The following is a 22,115-nucleotide window of genomic DNA, read 5'->3' on the forward strand; positions in this document are numbered from 1 at the left end:
ACACTGAAACAAAAACCAAATAATCTTGAAACAAACACAGAATTCATCTAGAGGGCTAAAAAGAACACTTTTTTTTTTTCTTAAAGACAATTTTTTACCCCAATCCAATACTTATCTGTGTGTTCAATTACATTAAAAGAACATGTATTCATTATTCAGAACAAAATTCTGGAATGTGTGGTTGATGATTCTGTTACAAGATGTAGGATGTAGCAATGGAGGAAATGGACAGATCCTAAAATTACAAATGGATAAGCAACATAAAGTATTGCAGAGTTAAAGGTACAGAGAAAATTTCCAAGAGCTAAAAGAATTGTGGGTAAGATAAAGACCTTTATCAAAGGAACAAAAGGAGCCTTCCAATTTTAACAAAGTTTACAAGAAAATGATAAAACATCAGCAAATACACCATCAAAAAGTCCAATTACTTTTGGGCAAAATCATCAATATGAAATGTCTTCTCATAGGTGTCACTTCAAATATAGTAGACAATCAAGAAATATAAAACAGAATTTTATAAAATTATAAAAATAACTTTATTGCACTTGTTTTTATTTAATCTATGTAAAACAAAGACTATTGTCATCTGATTAATCACATATCCACAGAACCCAGCAGAGGACTGGTATACAGGAAGAACAAGAAATATATCACATTGTTCCACATCTTATTGGAATCAAAGAGTGATCAATAATCAAGGGGCAAAAACTAAACACTCATATCATAACTAGTGATTTATTATGGTCACATTTAAGATTATTGCTTAACCTATGTACATTCGTATTTCAAACACAATTCCAAAATGCATCCAGTAAGGAATTGCCTCTAGTCTCAATCCACTTGACCAGAACGGATGTCATTCCTAAAAGTTTAAATAGGGAACTCATAGCATGGTATAGAAAAGGAAAGAAAGGATTAGAGGAAGGAAAGAAGAAAGAAAAAGAAAATGAAAGAAGAGAGAAGAAAAAGAGACAAAAAAAAAAAAAGAAAGAAAAAAGATTTTCAGTTCCACAGTTAACCAAGACCTACACCAAAACATTTCTTTCTAGGCCTGTTTCCTCACCTGTAAATGGTAATTCTCAGTTCCAAAATGTCAATAGAAAAAAAAAAAAAAGAATAGCTTGAAAATGAAGAAAGGTCAGATTTTCCCTGGTCATCTTTGACTTTCCTCCTTATTCTTTTTTTAGAGGTGGTGTGTGTGTGTGTGTGTGTGTGTGTGTGTGTGTGTGTGTGTGTGTGTGTGGTGTAAAATTTTATTTATTATTAGAGAGACAGAGCACAGAGGGAGCGTGTGAAAAAGAAGCAGCCTCCACACTGAGCAGGGAGCCTATGTGGCTTAATCCCAGGACCACCACGGAATAAGAGGCTTAACCTACTGAGCCACCCAGGCGCCCTTCCTCCTCCTTATTCTTAAATCACCCCATCCCTGCCCCAAACTCCGTCACTCCCTTTTCAACATCGTCAAGGCTTTCCGCCCCCTCAGTTCCCCGGCACTCCTCTAGTTCCCCTCCTTAAACGGTGATTCTTACCTCCAAGTATGGGGAGCTGGCAGTTGATAGGGTCTCAGCCACACAGAACCAGTTCAGAGGAGGCTGTGAAGAGGGGGACCATTTCCTCCGCTCAAGGCAGTAAGGTGGAGGTGGAGCAGGGCTCCATGTCCTTTGGCTGAGTTCTGAGAGCAGCTCAGTGTTAGCACATTGCACTACCGCTCTATACTCCTCACAGCACTCTGGGAGGTGAGTGCTGCTGTTCTTATTTACAAAATGAGGCTTCTAGAAGCGCGCCCAATGCCGTCCAACTTGTAAGGGACATTGGCTGAATTCGAACTCAGGTAAAACAACAACAATAATAAAACACGTCTGCACTCGTCCTCAACTATATTAGAGAGATTGGTTTAGGCCCAGGAAAGAGGCCCAAGGGAGAAAATTGAAGAGTCGCGCGACAGGTGGCAGAGGCGGGGAGGGAGGGGCTGCAGGCTTCGGAGACCCGCCCACGCGCCGTGCTTAAGGCAGGAGCCCCCTTAAGGGAAGGGGGCTTTTCCTCCCCCGACAAAAAATAACTCCTCAACTGGGAGGAGGGTTCCCTCCGAGGGCCACCCGCGGAAGGCGGAGGGCTGGGCAGATGGACGAGGAGGACCCGGCCGGTCGGCGGAGACCGGAGGAGGAGGGTTCGGAGAGATGGGAGGAGGCAGCCGAGGAGGGACAGCAGTCTTGGGTGTGGGCCAACCGGGTAGAAGGGGACCAGCGGGACCTGTTGATGGGGCTGAGCGGCCAAGAGAGCCGGGAGGCGGCGGAGCCCCCGGAGGTCCCGGAGACGACGGACCCGGAGGAAGCGAAGGAGCCGAGGCCGGTGGGCTCGGGCGGCGGGAGCAGAGAAGGGCGGGCGGGGTGGGAGCCCTCCGAGGCGAGGGGCGGGGAGAGGGCGGCCCCCGGGGGAGGGGCGACGGCGGGGCGGGAGGGAGAGAGCTGCGGAGAGGGGCGGGGCGAAAGTGACCGGGTGGAAGCCGAGGGGCAGTCCCGGGTGGCCGTGAGTATCAGCAGCCCACGGGAGGAGTTGTGGAGCCTGGGCGTCCCGGGGCCCAGGAAGCTCCGGGAGCGGTACTGGGAGGGCACCCAGGAGCGCTACCGGGAGAGAGAGGTGAAGCGCAAGGCCAAGGGCGCGAAGCCGTTCCGTAGTAAGTACCAGCTGGAGAAGAAGCCCAACTGGCTGAAGAACCCGACGCTGGTGGGGACCGAGCCGAGGGAGGTCCTCAAAGTGAAGACTGCCGAAAACTTGGGCAACTGGGTGTCGGGGCAGCAAAGCCAGCGGGCCACGGTTCGATTCAGCCTCTACCCCAGACCTCATCTCCAGTCGCAGTGGTCCATCTGCCGCCACTCGGTCAGTGTCATTAACGAGCTGGCAAAGATGGGCGATCCAGACGTCCTGGAGATGGTGCAGGAGGAAGGTAGGAGCCGGCGGACTCAGTGGCGCGGGGGCGGGGGGGCGGGCTGGGCGCGCGGGGACCCCGGGGGACGTTGGCGGCCCTGCGGCCTGGATCCCGGGGACGTTCTCGGGGCGGCATGCCCTGCGCGAGACAGCGGCTGCAAGACGCACATTCCCTAACCCCGGCGGGTGGCTGGGTGTCAGCCCACCGTGATTTCCCCTGCCGCTCGCGTCAGCCCGGGACCTGCGTCCTGTGACCCCGGCGGTTCCGAGACCGCCGTGCTGCTCCAGTGTGCGCCGCCGGGCGGTGGAATAATGCGGGCGGCGAGGCAAGCGCGTTCGCCGCGGGAGCTGCGGCGCTCGGGCCTCAGACTCCCACGCGGGGCCGAGGCTTTGGATGTGTGACAGCGGTCTCCGGTGTACGGAGCTAGCTCTTGAGTTCTTCTGCCTCTCTTCACTTGCCAATTCTCGGTAATTACGCGAGGGGCAGACCCTGCGGTCCATGGGCTTGAGATTCTTGTGCACCTGGAAACGCTGCTGTTTTACTGGCTTTCACTGAATCTTCAGTTCCGTTGAGAAATATATGTTCATTGTTTGCTAAGGCCGTTGCACAGACCTATGTTCTGTGGCTCTTTTTCAGTGCACACATATGCCTAAGAATGCACGTATGTTTTGGGGGCTATCTCCAGGACTCTCAATGACACTTGCCTCGGAGACACTCTGTTTTCATGTCTTGTTTGGTATTAGAACTGAACATGGAAACAGTTTTTTTTTAAGTGATAAAACATCCTAGTAGGCCTTATTGAGTCTTCAGAGTCACCAAGAAATACAATGCATTATTGAGCCCTCTCTTTTCTTAAGTTTTATTGAGATGTAATTTAGATACCGTAAGTCATCTATTTCAAGTGTACAATCGGTGCTCTTTAGTGTATTTACGGTTTTGCAATCGTCTCCTCAAATAGAAACCTTAGCCAATGGAAACCTTAGCTGTCACTCCCCATCCCCCTATTTCCTACACTTAGTTCTAGGCAGTTATTAATCTACTTACTGTCCAGATGTACTTATTCCGGACACTTCCTAAAAAACAGACTCTTACAATGGGTGGTCTTTTGTAACTGTTTTCTGTCTCTTACCATAATGTTTCTGAAGTTCATCCGTGTTGTAATTTGCCTCCTTCCTTTTTTATTGCGATGTGCTACTCCATCATTATAGACATACCATTTTATCTAGTCATCAGTTGGTGGAAAATTGGGTTGTACCTTTTATTCCCATCAGCACAGATAATGCTGCTCTGAAATTCGTGGACAAGTTTTTGCATGAATACACGTTTTTTCCTAGAGACAGAATGCTAACATTTTACCTTTTAGACATAATAGTTAATGAGATGTTTCTAGGATTTGTTACATTCTCTTTGTTTATTTTCTTCAAAATTGAATACATAAGCTATCAATCTTATCCAGTTAGCTGTTTTCCCACTATCTAATAATTCTTAAACTGAATTGTAAAGGCAATGAGTAAATATATATGTGTATATGTGTGTGTGTTTGTGTGTGTGTACTTTTTAATGATTTATTTATTTACTTTTGTGAGAGAGAGAGAACGAGTGAGAGGGGCAGAGGAGAGGGAGAGAGAACCTCAGACTCTGCACTGAGCATTGAGCCTGATTCAGGGCTCAATCTCAGGACCCTGAGATTATGACCTGACTGGAAACCAAAAGTTGGTCACTTAAACAACCTTGCCACCCAGGCACCCCAAGTGTAACAATGTTTAAATAGTTCCTAAACAAATACTGCTGGTAAAATGTCAGTGTTGCTGAAATTGAACTATTGACTGCTTGACATTGTAAGGAAGTTGTGATTTGAAATATTCATTCTTTAGTTAATTTATGACACATTCAACATGGCAAAAGACAGTTTTAAGGGTTTAACATTAGAAAAGACACAAGTAAAGTTGAATGTAAAGTTGCTTGAATCTTTACAACTGCTTTAAGCATTGTATTTAGCCAAACCACCCCTCCTTTAGGATTGTAAATATTTGAGTATATGCATTTTGTTTTATGCTGCTGGAAGAGGTGTAAACTGAGAAGATTATTTGGTAAATACAAGGGCTATTTTTGGGCTCAGGGTTTGTTGGAGTGTGTATTCTTAGCAATGTGCTTTCAGAGAAAACCCAAAGCCCAGTCTTTGGGTTGGCTTTACTTTTGCTCATATTTTATGATTCTCCATAGCGTTTGATGTTAAACCTTTTATATCTCTGGTTTCAAGCCCATAGGAAGAGTGTAATTATTTCTACTGATTTTAGAGGATGCCAGAGGAATGACAAAAGGCTGACTTAAGAGTTGTTGGCTTCACAGCCTGCCTCAGATATGTTTGTTTTGACAAAGTTTTGGTGATCATGTGTAATTATGACAACTTCATGCTTTGTGAGTGAGTGTGACAGTTTGCATCTCTGGCATGTGCGCGCATCTGATTGTGCATGTGTGTGTCAGAGAGACAGAGCTAGTGTGCGCTATGTGTGAGAGAGAGCAGTGTGTGAGGAAATATATCTGTTTTTTTCTAATCTTTCTGCTTTTCAAAAAAGGGGAGAGTTTACAAAGTGTGTCCCACCTGGCTCTGGGGGCTTGCCCTCTCACAAAGGGTGATGTAATTGGGCTGGGTGCCCAGAGAGGGCACCATTGGTGGGGGGGGGAGGGAGACAAACACAGGGGCCAGAAGAGGAGGTTTCAGGCCAGCACTGAAAGGAGAATGTCAGGAAGTAGACGGTGTGTAAAATGAGCATTGGTTAGTTAAGGAAGAAGTGAGTTGTTAGTTCTAAGGAAAAAAGCAAGTTGAAAGGGAAATGGGTAAGAGAATTAGTAGGGGTAGGAAATAACCTGCAGGAGCTGTGTTCTCCCGTTTCCACATTCTCAAATAAACACACTGCATCCAGCTCAGATAGCAACTTGAAAATGTGCTTCAATTAGTTGTTTTATGTTAAATGCAGCAAAAATGCTAAGGAGAAGGAAGGGTTAGTGCTTACAGTTTTTCAACTCTCTCTTCTAAAAAACAGAATTCTAAAATACTCTATAATCCTAGTTTAAGGCTTGCACTTCTTCCCTCTGTATTCTGAACAATTCTTGTGCATAATGACTCTCTTTGTTCTCAAGAAAATAAAAGCCTCTCCTAAGTCAGAATTCAAGTACCCTACATTGAAAGACAAAGCATGTATTCCTTGGAATTTTATTTTTTGTGTACTTATTATAAGAGTTTGCTCGATTGGTTTTTTTCTCATTCAAAAATCCAGTGAAGGGTGATCACCATATTGGGTAATTTTGATCTCTACATCTAGATAGTACTCATGGGTAAAACATTTTGGTGATGGTGCTGGACCATGTTTTATATCTTTTAAATAATTTTTATTTATACTTTTAGTCTTTTAGATGAGAAAGCCTGCACTTGGAAAAGTTAAATGATATAGCTATAGCCACTGTTTAGTTTTTGCGCTTTGCTATTGCTTTTGCTATTTTTTTAATAGCAGACCCTGCAACAAAAAAGATCTGAATACCAAGGAAATTCTTTCATCTTTATTCTGACAGTCTCAAATTTATCTCAAAGAATTTAAGATTTGAAAACCAGTAACAGAATATATCCTAATAATAGTAACAATATCAACAAAAATAACTTAGATTCATTGACCTCTGCACCCTCATAGCTGCATGAAACACTTCACATGCATTTTCTCATTTAATGCTTGCACAGACGGGATGAGGTGGACATTAATCCCATGTATATGATACTTGGAGGCTTTCAATTTATGCATATAAGTTGCAAGGAAGGCTGGGATATGTGTGTTTTGTTTTGTTTTTGGTTTTGCTAGAGCACATTGCTTCACCATAATTAGCATCTTATTAGTGAAGAAGGTGGAGAAAGGATACTTCTGGGCAGCCAGGGGCAGCCTCTCCTGTATTTGCCCACCGTTAACAATCTTACCCATTTTATTAAATAGAATCTTCTCAAATTGCTCAAGCCTAGGAGAGTCCTCAACTTGTACCTCTGAAATTTGGCCGCAGTTTATTTCAAATGTTTACATAAGTATCTGTGAGTCATTGATGTGTTTTCACACACACTTGCCCCCACTGCAGCAGAGACAGCCACACCTTCTTCTTGGTTTACCGGTGTACTGCAGCAATTCTGAATTTGTCTCTTTGCTCCATCCCTGTGCCTTCTTTTTAACCCATTCTTCACTGAGGGACCTGTGCGTTCCATACAGTGTAAAAATAAATACGACTTAAAAGCTTTTTTGTGGGGAGACCTGGTGGTTCCGTTGGTTCAGCATCAGACTCTTGATCTCAGCCCAGGTCTTGATCTCAGGGTCATGAGTTGAAGCCCCTGCATTGAGCTCTACCCTGAGCTTGGAGTCTACTTAAAAACAACAACAAAAAACTCTTTTGTGGCTATTTTACTTAGAAAAAAAAAATCCAGATATACAGAGTCTTCCACAAACTGTCCCCAACTCTGTGCCTCTCTGTTCTGTCCTGCCCCTCTACCTCACCTCCTCATCTCCAGCCTGACCTTCACTTCTTTGAACACGTCAAAACCATTCCTGCCTTCCAGACTTTATGTGTTCTCATACGGCTTGAATGTGCTCAACTTTCACACTTGATCTTAGCCATAAGGATGAGAAGCGATATGTGCTCAACTTTCAGATCTCAGTGTATATGTTCCTGCCTCAGAGAGATTTTTTTGAATTTCTCATATCTAAACTACTCCCCTGCCCAGCTCTGTTTATAGCATTTATCTCAAGTTTTGGTCGGCTTCCTCTGCAGAACTGAAACTTCTTAACAATGGAGAATCGACACATGTTAGCCATTATCATATTATTATCATTGTTATGTTAATGATCCAATATTGAGAACTGTTAAAGGTCTGAGATTTTACTGTAGCTGGAAATTAACAGAATATCCCACTACAGTTTCATGGATACTGGTAGAAGATACAAGACACATGGATCAGAGACAAAGGACAGTTTATTACCCACAGCATTCACAGTAGCCCAAGTAGCAGGATTTTCTTCCCATTTCTTGGGCCTAAGTTGCCAAAAATTAACTCAAAGAGACCCAGAAAATACTTGCATATGTGGTGAGTTGTAATACAGGAGAGTAGTCTCAAGTTAAGGAACTTGAGTCTTTTGTACTAGTCAATAATTTTGCCTTCTGTTTGCTCTGGAGGAAGACACTACTGCAGTAGTCCCAGATGCAAGCAAACCTGCCCTTTGCTACAGAAGGAGATGCTGTATCTTCCAAGGTATTCACTCAACCAAGATCCTTGAAAAGATAATCCAGAACAGAGGGCAGTCAGTGTCTCACTTGCAAGATACATAGAAACGTGAGAGACCCACAGAGAATTGTCTCTAAACAATATCTGCCTTTAAGTATTCATCCTTAAGTAACATACTTGGGTTTTGTATAATTAACTTTATGTAAGTGAAATATTAAAGTTTCTGCCCCCCCTTTTTTTTTTGCTAAATAATATTTTTTGGAGATTTATCAATCTTTTTGCATATAATTGAAATTCATTCAATTTTGTTACTAGATACAATACCTAGTATTATTATATATATTATTGGCTATAATATCACTTGTATTTTCCACTTCACTATTTCTGGATATTTGAGATGATTTTGGTTTCCTAGTTATTCCCAGCAATACTTTTATGGATATTCTTGTACATTCCCATAATGCCTCTATTTCTTTGAGTTTATACTTAAGATAGCACATCTCAAACTTTTTGATCTCAGATCTCTCTTCATAATTTAAACAATTATTAGGAACCTCAAAGAACTTTTGTTTATGTGAGTTATGTCTGTTGTTATTTACTAAGGATTTCCTCTTTTACCTGTTCTATTAAAAATAGTACTGGAAGTTCTGGAACTACTTGGGCAAGAAAAAGAAATAAAAGGCATCTACATTGGAAAAGAACAATTAAAATTCTCTCTATTCACAGATGATATGATCTTATATATAGAAAACCCTAAAAAAGTACCCCCACAAATCTCTTAGAGCCTATAAATGCATTCATAAAAGTAGAATACAAAGTCACTACACAAAAAAGTTGCATTTTTGTACACTAACAAAGAACAATCTGAAAAGGAAATTGGGAAAACAATTCTACTTATAGAATAAGAGACATATCTACAAAAAGGTTGCTACAGCTAATGTCAAAAAAGTTACTGCCTTCCAGGATTTTTGTGGTTTCAGGTCTGACATTTAGGTCTTTAATCCAGGAGTGCACTTGTGATGAACACTGGAAGATGTATGGAACTGTTGAAATTTTATATTGTATACCTGAAACTAATATAACGCTATATGTTAACTAGCTGAAATTAAAATGAAATCTTAAAAAAAGAACAAGATATTTAAGAATTAACCAGAGACTGAAAGACTTATATAAATAAAACTACAAAACACTGCTGAAAAAATTTTCTAAAAATGCAAACATACCTCATGTTCATAGATTGAAAGACTTAATGAGATGTCAGTACTAACCAGAGTGATGTATAGATTCAATGCAGTCCCTCTTAAATTCCAATGATGTTTTTTGCAGAAATAGAAAAATACATCCCTAATATTCATATGAACTCTCAATCTATACTAAATAGACAATCAATCTTAAAACAGAAGAATAAGGGGTGCCTGGGTGGCTCAGTGGGTTAAAGCCTCTGCCTTTGGCTCCAGTCATGATCCCAGGGTCCTGGGATCGAGCCCCACATCGGGCTCTCTGCTTAGCAGGGAGACTGCTTCCCCCTCTCTGCCTGTCTCTCTGCCTACCTGTGATCTCTGTCTGTCAAATAAATAAATAAAATCTTTAAAAAAAAGAAAACCAAAAGAATAAACCTGGAAGATTCACACTTCTTGATTTATAAACTTACCATAGAGCTACAGTAATAAAAACAGTGTGGAACTGGCATGGAAACAGACATAGACCAATGGAATGGAATAGAAAGCCCAGAAATAAACTCCCACATATATGGTCAAGTGACTTCTGGGGAAAGGACAGTTTTTTCATCAGATGGTGCTGGAAATTTGGATACCCACATAACAAAAGAATGAAATTGGACCCTTACCACCACCATATACAAAAGTTAACTCAAAATGGATCAAACCTAAATGTAAGACCTAAAACTATTAACCTCTTAGAATAAAAGAGAGCAAGGTTCGTAATGTTGGATTTGGCAGTGGCTTCTTGTATGTGACACCAAATGCACATGCAAGAAAAGAAAAAGAGACATAATGACCTCATGAATATGAAAAAAAATTGTGCATCAAAAGATAGTATAAAACAGTCTAAAAAAGCAAACCACAGAATGGGAGAAAATGTTTCCAAATCATATATCTAATTCAGAATATATAAGGAGCTCCTGTAACTCAACAATAAAAAAATATGGTTAAAAAACAGGCAAAGGATTTGGATACACATACATAAAAATATAAAATTGGCCAGTAAGATGCTCAATAGCAAAGTCAAAGAAAAGATGCTCAATAGCAAAGTCATTAGGGAAGTGCAAGTCAAAACTAACGTGAGCTACCACCTCAAACCCATTAAAATGGCCACTATCAAAAAAACAAACAAACAAAAATAGGATTTGATGAGAATGTGGAGTCATTAGAATCTTATGGACTGTTGGTGAGAATGTATAATGGTTGCTATCGAAAACAATATGGCAGTTCCTCAGAAAATTAAAAATTGAATTGCCATACCATCCAGCAATTCCACTTTTCAGTATATGCTCAAAATAATTGAAAGAAGGATCTCAAAGGGATATTTTTACAGCCATGTTGATAGCAGCATTATTCATAATAGCTAAAATATGGAAACAGTCCAAGTGTTCATTAACAGATGAGTGGATAGATAAAATCTGGTATACACATACAGTAGAATATTATGTAGCCTCAAAAAAGAAGGATATATGCTACAACATTGATGAACCTTGAGGACATTATGCTGGGTGAAATAAACCACTCACATAATGACAAATTCTGTATGATTCCACTTTTATGAGGTACATAGAGTAGTCAAGACTGTAGAGACAGAAAATAGAATGGTGGTTGCCAGGGACTGGAGGAGAGGAGAATGAGGAGTCATTGTTAATGGGTATTGTGTTTCGGCTTTACAAAATGTAAGAGTTCTGGAGATAGATGGTGGGTGATGGTTGCTCAATATTATGAATATATTTAATACCTTTGAATAGTACACTTAAAAATGGTTGGATAGTAAGGTTTGTTATCTATATTTTACACAATAAAAAATGGGGAATGGACAGCAAAAAAAAAGAAAGAAAGAAAAAAGAAATAGAAAGAGGTATACAAGTGGTAGATTTGTATTTTCTATATTTTTAGAATATATATGAACACTTCCTAAGGTTAGAGTTACTGTAGATGGCCCCTTATTCCATTCCCATTGTGATTTTCTCCAAAAGATGTTTTTATATAGGAAGGTTTTGACTTGAAAAGTATTTCTCAGTGTTTCTCCAATGTAGAATCACTAGAGAATGAAAATCTTCTATGTTTAATTTTTTTTTTAGCATCAGAAACTTATTCGAGGATGTATTTCAGCCCAAATAACTTAACACATAACTATCACAAAGATACTCATGTGTATGAGGAAAGTCATTTGACCTGTTTAGAACTGGTGGTGTCCTTCAGTGCTTTCCTTGCACACAGTTTCGTTCAACTCCAGGAAAACACGCTGACAGAATATTAAGTCTCACACAGTGAATACTAAGAGGTAATGATGAACATCCCTATTGGATGCTTTTTTCTTTGCAGTTTTGTGGCTACAGATTAATAACTGCATTTATTGGAGTTAATCTTATTTCTTAGTAGGTAAAATTATCAGTGTTTACTTTTCCTCTGGGTTATAGACAGTTTTTGGTGCTGACTTCTACTGACAGCTATTTTGAACAACTTTGCTCCAGGAAGGTTTTGGATGCTTCCTTCTGGTATTTTTTCTTTCAAGTTTTTTGTTTAATTTTGGAATTTCTTTTTTCTCCTCATGCAGACTTTTGACCTATTCTGATAAGTTGGTCATTCTAACATTTTTTTTCCTTTCTTATTTAATTTAGAAAGACTATCCAATTTAGAAGCAGAATATGTTTTCGGAATGAATGAGGTAAGTTAAATGTATATATGTTCGCTTCTTATAAGTCAGAACAGAAAATCAAGACAAGGTTAGAAATGTACTTCATCTGAATACTTGGGTCTTTGTAATTTATTATTTACTCATACCACATTCTTATTATTTTGTCCTCTGATCTACTCATGTTTTTGGTAAGGAGAGCAAATTCCATATTTCATGCAGATTTAATATTCAATCTTTCTAGATGTGATAAGGGAGCAAATATAAGTTTGGATTAGTTTTGAGGCTCCCAGTGAAACCAACTCAGATATTCTGAGTTTTGCTGTGTAAGAGAAGAATATTTGGCTTAACTTTGTTAGAGTATAAGGTGGGTGGGATATGTGACAGCTTTTTATGTTACCCTTCTTGGTATGTGAAGAGTGCTTATTGATGACCATGCTACATTTGAATGACTCAACTCAAATTAAGTACATATATTAAATAAAATAATAATAAAATTAAATACAAGTTGTAAAATTAAAAAAAAAATAAAGGTTTTATTTTATTTATATAAACTCACAAAAGTACACTAAAAATTCACATTTCTTCTATACAGAGTATAGGCATTCTAAAGATATTTCGGATAAAATAATCTTTCTGATAGGCTCTAGCTGACACAAAAGCACTCACAGATGTAGACTTCTTTGAATTGGGTTGGGGTGTTGAGCCAGATAGGAAAAAAGTTCCTTAAATATAGATAGTTTTTTAAGAATGACTGAAATTCGCACCCTGGAAAACACAACCCACCGGATAGATGGACTGAATAAGCTGGTTGACTTAAGATTTACAGAAGTTCTGGGATTCCTTTAAAACCTGTGACCAAACTGCTGGGAGATAAAGAACATGGCAACCAAGGGGACTATAAAAATCATTTAGTTCAGTGACTTTTACAGTGTAGTTTGTAGACCACCTGGATAACAATTATATTAAAATTTTCTTTAAAATGTAGACTCCTGGGTCCAATCTTAGACTGCTGATCATATTACTGGGGGATAATGTTATAGAGTCATGATTTAAAATAAATACCCCAAGTGATCTTTATTGTTACTGAAGTTTGAAAACCACTGTCATAAAGCAGAGTCTCCACAACTTAAAGTGATGTAATATGACCCAGGGAACATATTTATTAAATAAGTAAGTGAATCAAGGTCACTATGTGAAAAATAACATGAAAATATTGTATGTCTCTGGAATGGACTGAAGAAACAGTTATCATATGAGATTTACTGATCCAATTTAAATGGTAATAAATAGATTGTCATTTTCATGTTGTTCATATTGACATAATAGTAATATACTCCTCACAGATCTCTATATGCATTGCTGAAGTTAACTTCAATCAGAGTTCATTTCTTGCTTCTGTGTATATCTTTCATTTGCATACACACACTCTAGACTTAAACTTCTATAATAGAAAAACAATTTCATCTAGTCATATTTGTTCTGTTCCTTATCTCTTTGCATATTTAAAAAGCAACGGATATTGCTTCCTTGCTTTCAACCTTGGATGGGTCTTCATTTGAAACAAGTTTACTTAGATTTTTAAGGCTTCACATTTGATTTAACTTTTTTCATATAAAGTACTTTGGAATAAAAATAGCATCTCTCTGAAGCATAATTAAAGAATGCCTAATAAAGTTTGGAATTATTAAGTGGGTATATTATCAAATTAATCAGTTCAAAAGTAGCTTTTACTTCCAGAAAGATGGAATAGAAAAAAATTTCTCTGTTCCTTTTGCTAAATACTTTTAAAGACTTGGGCATTATATATAAAACAAGAAAACTCTGAAAGTTAGAAGAAGAAAACTGTCTAGTGACCGCAGGACCCAAGGGACAACTAACTGAAGTTAGTTCGCTAGGTTTTAGTGAGGAGACTAGGTTTTAACCCCTGTCTGGTGATAACAGGATGCCCCCAATCCTCCTAGAGTTTGTGTCAAAGAACTCTGAATGAGGAGCCAGGACTTTCATTCCCACTGGTTGTTAACATGTCCATCTCTCATAATCCCCTGCATGAAGTCAGTGGAAACCATGTAAGCAGTTAGACTTCTTCTCTCATCAGTAGAAATAAAGTGCCCAATCCTTTTCTGCCAGGTTGGTATTAGAGGTAGCCCAATGGAGAGCCAGTAGTTTCACCATGGTCTGGGAGAAAAGCTACCTCATTATCTCTCCCTGACAGTGAAGGCCATGTGGGGAACAGGAGGAAGCACCCTTGCCCTTTTTAGCCAACTTGGGATCAGTGAAGGTCTAATGGTAAGTTTGAACCCCCAACACCAGTCACCATTAATGAGAAACACTTCTACCACCTTTATCACCATTTCATGTCCACAGAGGCTAAGTGGGGAACCTGGACTTCTACTTGCATCAGCTAGTAATCAGATACCACCAGAGTAGTATCAGAGGAGACTTAATAAAACATAAGGTTTGGGGAGCCTGGGTTCAGGTCATGATCCTAGAGTCCCAGGATGTAGTCACACATCGGGCTTCCTGCTCGCTCCACGGGGGTCTGCTTCTCCCTCTGACCTCTCCCCCTCATGCTCTCTCCTCCCATTGTGTCTCTCAAATAAATAGATAAAATATTTAAAAAAAAAACAAAAGGTTTCAATAAAATCTACTCATAATATAATACTCGAAAGTTCTAAAGTCCAGATTTCTAGAGGAAAGTCACATGTAATACCAAGACCCAGAAGGATAGAAGCTTGAATGAGAAAAAACAGGTAACAACGCTGAGGTGACCTGGATGTTAGAATTATTTAGATAAGGATTGTAGAGCTACATAATAATAATGCTTCAGTGAGTATTTATGAACATTCTTTGAACAAATAAAAAAATAGAATTCTCAGCAAAAAAAAAAAAAATGAAGAACATAATGAAGAACATAATGGAAAGCTTAAAACTGAAAAATAGAATAACTGAAATAAAAAACAAAAAACAAAAAAAACCTCAACAGCAAAGTGGAAAGGATAAAAGAAATCACTGAATCTGGAGATAGAATAGAAATTTTTATTTGTCAAAAGAGCTAAAAGTACAAATTCAAGAATCTGAGGGAACCACAGAAATAAGTAAGTCCAAAGAAATTCACACCAATTCACAAAACTAGATACAAGAAAAAGAAAATTTGAAGGCAGTGAGAGAGAAACAACGTCTTAACTACAAGGGAACGATAATTATAATTGCTGTAGATTTCTCATCAGAAACTATGAGGCTGAAGGAACTGGTATACATGTTTTTTCAAATACAAAGAAAGAAAGGAAGGAAAAGAAAAGAAAAAGAAGAAGAAAAAGAAAAAATCCAATCCAGAATTCTACAGCCAGTGAAAATATCCTTAGAAATGAGCAAGACATTCTCAAGAGAAGGAAGTGAAGGAAGACTGAGGAAACTTTTTACAAATTTTTACCAGCACATCTACCTTAACAGATTGATCAAAGGAAGTTCTCCAACAGAAAATAGAAAGAATTTTGTAACATGAGGGAGGAGGAAAGAAACAACAACAGGAAGAATAAAAATAAGATTTTATCCTCTTATCAAACTTATGTTTGACAGTTGAAGTAAAAATTTTAAGAACATCTGATGTGGTTCTCAGTGTATGCAGAGAAATATAGAAGATAATTATAACAAAGTCTAGGATATAAAGAAAGGTGAGGATTTTATGTCTTACTTGAAAGAGAAAGCATGTAAACTATAGACTGTGATAAGTAATGTATATATAATTTAATATAAAAAGCAACCATTTTTAAAACTATATGAAGAAATACACTCAAAAACTGTTTCAAGGGACACCTGGGTGGCTCAGTAGGCTAAAGCCTCTACCTTCAGCTCAGGTCATGATCCCAGGATCCTGGGATCAAGCCCTGCATCAGGCTCTCTACTCAGCAAGGAGCTTGCTTCCTCCTTTCTCTCTGCCTGCCTCTCTGCCTACTTGTGGTCTTTGTCAAATAAATAAACAGAATCTTTAAAAAAACAAAAACAAAAAATTTCGATAAATAAAAGTGGAATTATAAAATAAGATTTCAGTAACCCACAGGAAGTCATGAAAAGACAGAGAAACACAAAATGGAGGGAACAAATAGAAACCAAGAAACAAAAAGGAAGAATTAATCTCTAACGTGTGTCAATAATTACATGAAATGTAAGACAGACAGAGATTTGAAAAGTGGCTTAAAAAGCATGACAATAAGAGAATTAAAAATATACATTATGGCTGAAGATATATGCAAATGTTAATAAGAAGAAAGTAGAGGTGTTACATTAATATCCTATAAAGTATACTTTGGAGCAAAGAAAATTACCATGGACAGAAGGGGACATTATATAATGATGAAAAGGGTCCATTCAACAATAAGACATAGCAATGCTAAAAGTTGTATGCACCAAATAATAGCATCACAATATGTGAAGCAAAAACTAATATAATGGAAGGAAGTAATACACAACTCTATAATTATAATTGGAGACTTCATCTCTTTCTTAACAACAGATGAAAAAACTGAATAGAAACCAGCAAGGATATAGGTGGGCTCAACAATAGGAGAGGATTGTTATCCAATGGGATATAATTGACATTTATTGACTATTATACCTAACAGCAGAATACACATCCACCTCAAGTGTTGATGGAATATATGCCAGGAAATACCATATCGTGAGCCATAGAAAAACCTTAACAAATTTAAAATAATTCAATTCATGCAGAGTTAGTTCTCTGACCACAATAAAGTCAAACTAGAAATTGGTGCGAGAGAGAGAACAGGAACAGCTCCAACAATTGGAAACTAAACAACATACTTCTAAACAATCTGAAGGACAAAGAAAGTCTCAAGAAAAAGACAAAACCAAAACAAAACAACATTCAACTGAATAAAAGTGAAAATACAATATACTAGCATTTGAGGGGTGTAGACAAAGCAATGCTGAGAGGGAAAATGTAGCCCTAAATGTTTGTTAGTAGAAAGGAGAAGTGTCAAGTCAATAATAAGCTTCCATTTCAAGAAATAAGAGCAAAATAAACGCAGAGAAAACAAAGTCATGGAAATAACAAAGGTAAGAGCAGAAATCAAGGAATTGAAAATTGAAAAATGTTAGAGAAAATAATTGAAATGAAAAGCTGTTTTTTTGAAAAGATAATAAAATTGACAGACATTTAGCAAGACTTACCAAAAAAGTATAGGAGAGAGAGAGAGAGCAAGGGAGAGAGAAGAGATAGACATACTATCAGGAATAAAACAAGGCATATCACTGTAGATTTTGTAGATATCAAAATTACAATAAAGGAATACTAAGAATAATTCTACACATATAAATTTGACAACTTAAATAAGGTGGATGAATTCCTTAAAATCACAAGCTATCTTAACCCATTCAATATTAAATTGATAATATGAATAGTTCCACAATTATTAAGGAAATAAAATGAGTAACTTAAGGACTTCTTCCCCCACAGAAATCTCTAGGCCCAGATGGCTTCACTGGAGAATTCTGCCAAATGTTTAAAGAATAATTAACACCAATCTCTTCCAGACAGTAGAAGAGGAATGAGCACTTCCTAATTCATTTTAGAGGCTTGCATTACCCTCGTACTAAACCAAACAAAAATAGTACCAAAGAAAAGAGAGAGAAAACTACAGACTAATATTTTTCATGATCACAGACACAAAAATCTTTAGTAAAATACTTTGCAAACGGAATATGAAAAGAATAGAATACCATAACCAAGTGAAGTTTATTCTGATGGAAGGCTCATTCATTTTCCAAAAATCAATTGATGTACTTGATTATATAAAAAGGATAAAGAATAAAAATCAGATGATTTAATTTTTTTCAGAAAAATCACTTATTTTATATATACACCCACATATTTATCTATATCTATATCTGTATCTGTATCTATATCTAATCTCAGAAAACTAGAAATAGAGAGGAACTTTTTTACCGGAAAAAGACCATCAATAAAACAATAGCATCATATTAAGCAGTAAAAGACTGAACGCTTTCCATTATGGTCAAAAACATGACAAGAATATCTTCATTTGTCCCTCCTATTAAACATAGTACTGAAAATTCTTGTAATAAGGTAAATTAAAACACATATGGATAAGAAAGGAATAAAAACTCTGCCAGGTTGTAGATGACACAGTGGTCTAAACAGAAAAATCTAAGAACTCTACAAAATAAACAAGCAAAACCGACCCCTCCAAAAACCAAAACCAAACCAAACCAAAACAAAAACCCCCCAAAACCCTCCTGGAACAAAGAAGCAAATTTCATACAGAAATCAATTGCACTTCTATATATGACCAGTAAACACATGGAAGCCCAAATTGGTATATGGGTTAATCCAATTCCTATCAAAGTCTCAGCAAGACTTTTTATAGACATAGACAAAATTATTCTAAAATTTATATGAAAATGCAAAGGAAGTAGAAGAGATAAAACAGTTTTGAAAAAGAAAGTGGGAGGAATCCTTTTTTTTTTTTTTTTTTAGCTACAGTTTAATCAAGATATTGTGTTATTTCCAGAGAGAGGCATGTAGATTAATGAAGCAGAATGGAAACTTCGAAACTAGCCCCACACAGTTACTCCCAAATGATTTTGGACAGATGAGTAAAAACAGTTCGATGGAGAAAGAACAGTCTTTTCAGCAAACGGTGCTGGAACATTTGGATATATATAGGCAGAATTATGAACTTGAACTTTAACCTCACACCTTATACAAAAATCAGTTCAACACTCATCACAGATTTCAATGTAAATCATTAAACTATACAACTTTTTGAAGAAAAAATAGGAGAAAACCTTTGGGAAGTAGGTCTTTGTAAAGAGCTATTAGACATGACACAAAAGCATGATCCGTAAAAGAAAAATTGATAAGTTGGACTTTTTCAAACCTAAAAACTTTTGTTTTATGTAAGATCGTAGTAAGAGGAACAGACAAGCCACAGATCTGGAGAAAACATGTGCAAATTGCATATCTAAGAGATCCCTATCTACAGTATTATAAAGAAACAGCAAAACCCAGTATTAAAAAACAACCAGCCCCAGTGAGTGAAATACATGATGATATATTTCCTTAAAGAGGATATAGATGGCAAATAAATACATCTGGCAAATAAAAGATGTTCAATAAGACTAACAGTTAAGGGATTGCAAAATAAGACCAAAGTGAGCTATCACTATATGCCCACGAGAACAGCTAAAATGGAAAATAGTGATGATACCAAACAGCGGTGGAGATGCTGAGAAACCAGGGCTCTCATACATGGTTGGTAGGGATGGAAAATAGGAACAGTCACATTAGGAAACTGTGGGGTAGTTTCTTTTCTTTTCTTTTTAAAGAATTTATTTATTAGTTGACAGAGGGAGATCACAAGTAGGCAGAGAAGCAGAGAGAGAAGGGGAAGCAGGCTTCCTGCTGAGCAGAGAGCCCGATGCAGGGCTTGATCACAGGACCTGGAATCATGACCAGAGCTGAAGGGAGAGGCTTAACCCACTGAGCCACCCAAGCGCCCTGTGGGGCAGTTTCTTAAAAAAGAAAAAAAAAAAACAAAAAAAAACTAAACATACACTTACCCTATGACTCAGTAATCACACCCCTGGGCATTTATCCCCCCAAAATGAAAACATAATCACATGAAAATCTTGAAACAACTGTTTTGAGTAGCTTTTATTGTAATAGTTCAGAGTACAAATAACCTGAATGTCCAACAGTAGGTGACCGGTTAAATCAATTGTGCCATAGCTCACCATGGACTGCTACCTACCAATAAAAGGAATCAATTATTGATATGCACACAGCCGAGATGGATCTCCAGGGCATTAAACTTAACGAAAAACGAATCCCAAAGGCCACATACTATATGATTCTATTTTTATATCTCTTGAAATAACAATATAATAGAGATGGAGAAAAAATTAGTGCTTGTTAGTGGTTATGGATGTTTGGGGGAGAAATATAGACATAACTCTTAAAGGAGTAGCACAAAGGAGATCCTTCTGGCTATAATTGCTCTGTGTAAAATTGGACTGGTTCTTACTCAAATGTACAGATGTGATACAACACAGTGCTATGCAGCTATGCACACACATTGTACTCATGTCAGTTTCCTAGTTTTGAGGTGGTATCATAATTATACGAGGCATTAATCATTGGGGGAAATTGGGTGATGGGCACATGAGATTTCTATCTTTGCAAATTTCTAGGAATCTATAATTATTTCACAATGAACAGAAAAAAATAAATACAACTTATGTAACTTTTCCTCAATGCCAATTTGATTTCCTTTTATCGACTCAAATGCTATAAAAATGAAAAATCTACATATTAATAAGAGAATATTCACCCAAGCTTTGGATTGAGGCAAAGATGACCAGAATAATTCAATTCAAGATAGAATACATATAAATTCTAGGCTCACTATTTTAAAATTTCTTACACTTTCAAATGATCCCTTCTTTCACAATTGCTTAAACTTGAAAAGGACTGAATTCTAGACTATTACTTCTGATCTGCAGTTGATGTAGGTCATCACTGAAAATTGTTAGTATTTTTTTGGAGATCCAGAGAATGCATGTGAATTAAAAATTTATGGGATGATAAATATATTAAATTTATGATATGATCACTAGGAATTAAGCAAATATTAATTTTAAAATGTCAACATATATTGAAAACTTCCCACGTGTTACCATATTTAATTTCACTGTGCTAAAATTGTGGCATGGAGAGGTTAACTTGCTCAAGTTGATATGTATCAAGTCATTAGTTTTGCATAACTGAAGAAAAAGGTTATGAAGAGTCTTTAAAATGAGATTAAACTAGTTTGCTATCCCCATAAAATTCTGGTGTTGGGCTTCTGAACCCAAGCAGGCTGATTCTAGAGCTTGCTCTCTTAATCACTCTAGTTTGCTATACCCATAAAATTCTGGTGTTGGGCTTCTGAACCCAAGCAGGCTGATTCTAGAGCTTGCTCTCTTAATCACTCTACAGTATTACCTCTTTAAGAATACTGCTTTAAAGAATCCTGTGTAGAAGTACTTTTTTCCCCCTGAATTTCAATTTCCAAACAATTGCTTCTTATGTTTAGAATAGTCGGGATTGCTACTTAGTTTCTATGGTGATGTACAGATCTGAATACTGCCTCATTTTTGTTTTGTTTTATTTTTGTTTTTGCTACTAGAAGTTTCCATCAATCGTTCATCTATTTATTCATTTCATTACATTTTGTACCATTTCATTCCATTCTGTAATGGTTGGGGTCAGGGAAGGAGGCAGCCTGAGACAGGAAAGTCACAGCTATGGAAGGGGGAAATGTAGAATTGAGAACAGCACGGATTTTCCCTTGGCCTGAGACTAAGGTCAGTGACACATTAAACAATGAAATACTCAGCAAAAATTATGAAGGAACCTATGTGAATTTGATTTTGCAAACTGAAGATACACTCACAGGTTTTGATTGGAAAGTCACAACAGATTCATATTACTTAAAGGAAGAGGTCGTAAAGTGACTAGCCTGGTTGCGTTTGGGACATTTAATGTATTTTTTTTTGTACATTCTTTTAAGTAAACAACTGGCCGCTTTCTACCATAAATGAAAAAGATTATTTTATGAGGAGTCAGCATAAGGTGAAGCTATAATAGATTTATATATTATCTTAAAGGCAGAAATATAGGTGCACAATTTATTATTAGAGGCTGCTACTTTAGAATTGAGGGATAGAGATATTCATTAGCTCATATCTGATGTATTTAGGTGAGTTAATGGGATCCATTCAAGGTCCATAGGCAGAACACACATCAGTGAAAAGAGGATTTTGAGCATATATTTACTCTTTGACTCAGTTTACCATAGTTCTTCCAACTGTTTCAGCATAGCTTTAATACCATAGATGACATCTATCTTTTCATGGAATTTATTTTGAATACCGTAATATGAAAATCAATAGGTGTTCAAAATTCTTTTCCTTGTCCTCCTTAAGAAAACAGATAAATTAGTTTTGTTTTGTTTTTGTTTTTGTTTTTGTTTTTCTTGTGGCACCTGGGTATAATGA

The 22,115-nt window shown here is 37.5% G+C and overlaps 1 protein-coding gene and 1 long non-coding RNA gene across 11 annotated transcripts in view; one reads left to right on the forward strand and one right to left on the reverse strand.

The window, feature by feature from the left end:
* The window catches only part of LOC116599258, a 35,665-nt gene extending 33,633 nt beyond the window's left edge, over positions 1 to 2,032 (reverse strand). For all 3 annotated transcript variants that reach the window (XR_004289296.1, XR_004289298.1, XR_004289297.1), the window contains exon 1: positions 1,530 to 2,032. This is a non-coding gene — a long non-coding RNA (uncharacterized LOC116599258). The remainder of the gene's footprint in view (positions 1 to 1,529) is intronic.
* Positions 2,033 to 2,072: 40 nt separating this feature from the next.
* The window catches only part of ANO5 (anoctamin 5), a 96,041-nt gene continuing 75,998 nt past the window's right edge, over positions 2,073 to 22,115 (forward strand). For 3 of the 8 annotated variants that reach the window (XM_032359032.1, XM_032359033.1, XM_032359034.1), the window contains exons 1-2: positions 2,073 to 2,349; positions 12,022 to 12,068. In XM_032359032.1, coding sequence (XP_032214923.1) covers positions 2,178 to 2,349; positions 12,022 to 12,068 — 219 coding nt within the window. In that variant the 5' untranslated portion in view covers positions 2,073 to 2,177. Of the gene's footprint in view, positions 2,945 to 12,021; positions 12,069 to 14,250; positions 14,325 to 22,115 lie in introns of all 8 variants that reach the window. The other 5 variants (XM_032359035.1, XM_032359036.1, XM_032359037.1 and 2 more) reach the window with 3 other exon arrangements.

This window comes from Mustela erminea, chromosome 9, assembly GCF_009829155.1.
Source record: "Mustela erminea isolate mMusErm1 chromosome 9, mMusErm1.Pri, whole genome shotgun sequence".
Lineage (NCBI taxonomy): Eukaryota > Metazoa > Chordata > Mammalia > Carnivora > Mustelidae > Mustela > Mustela erminea.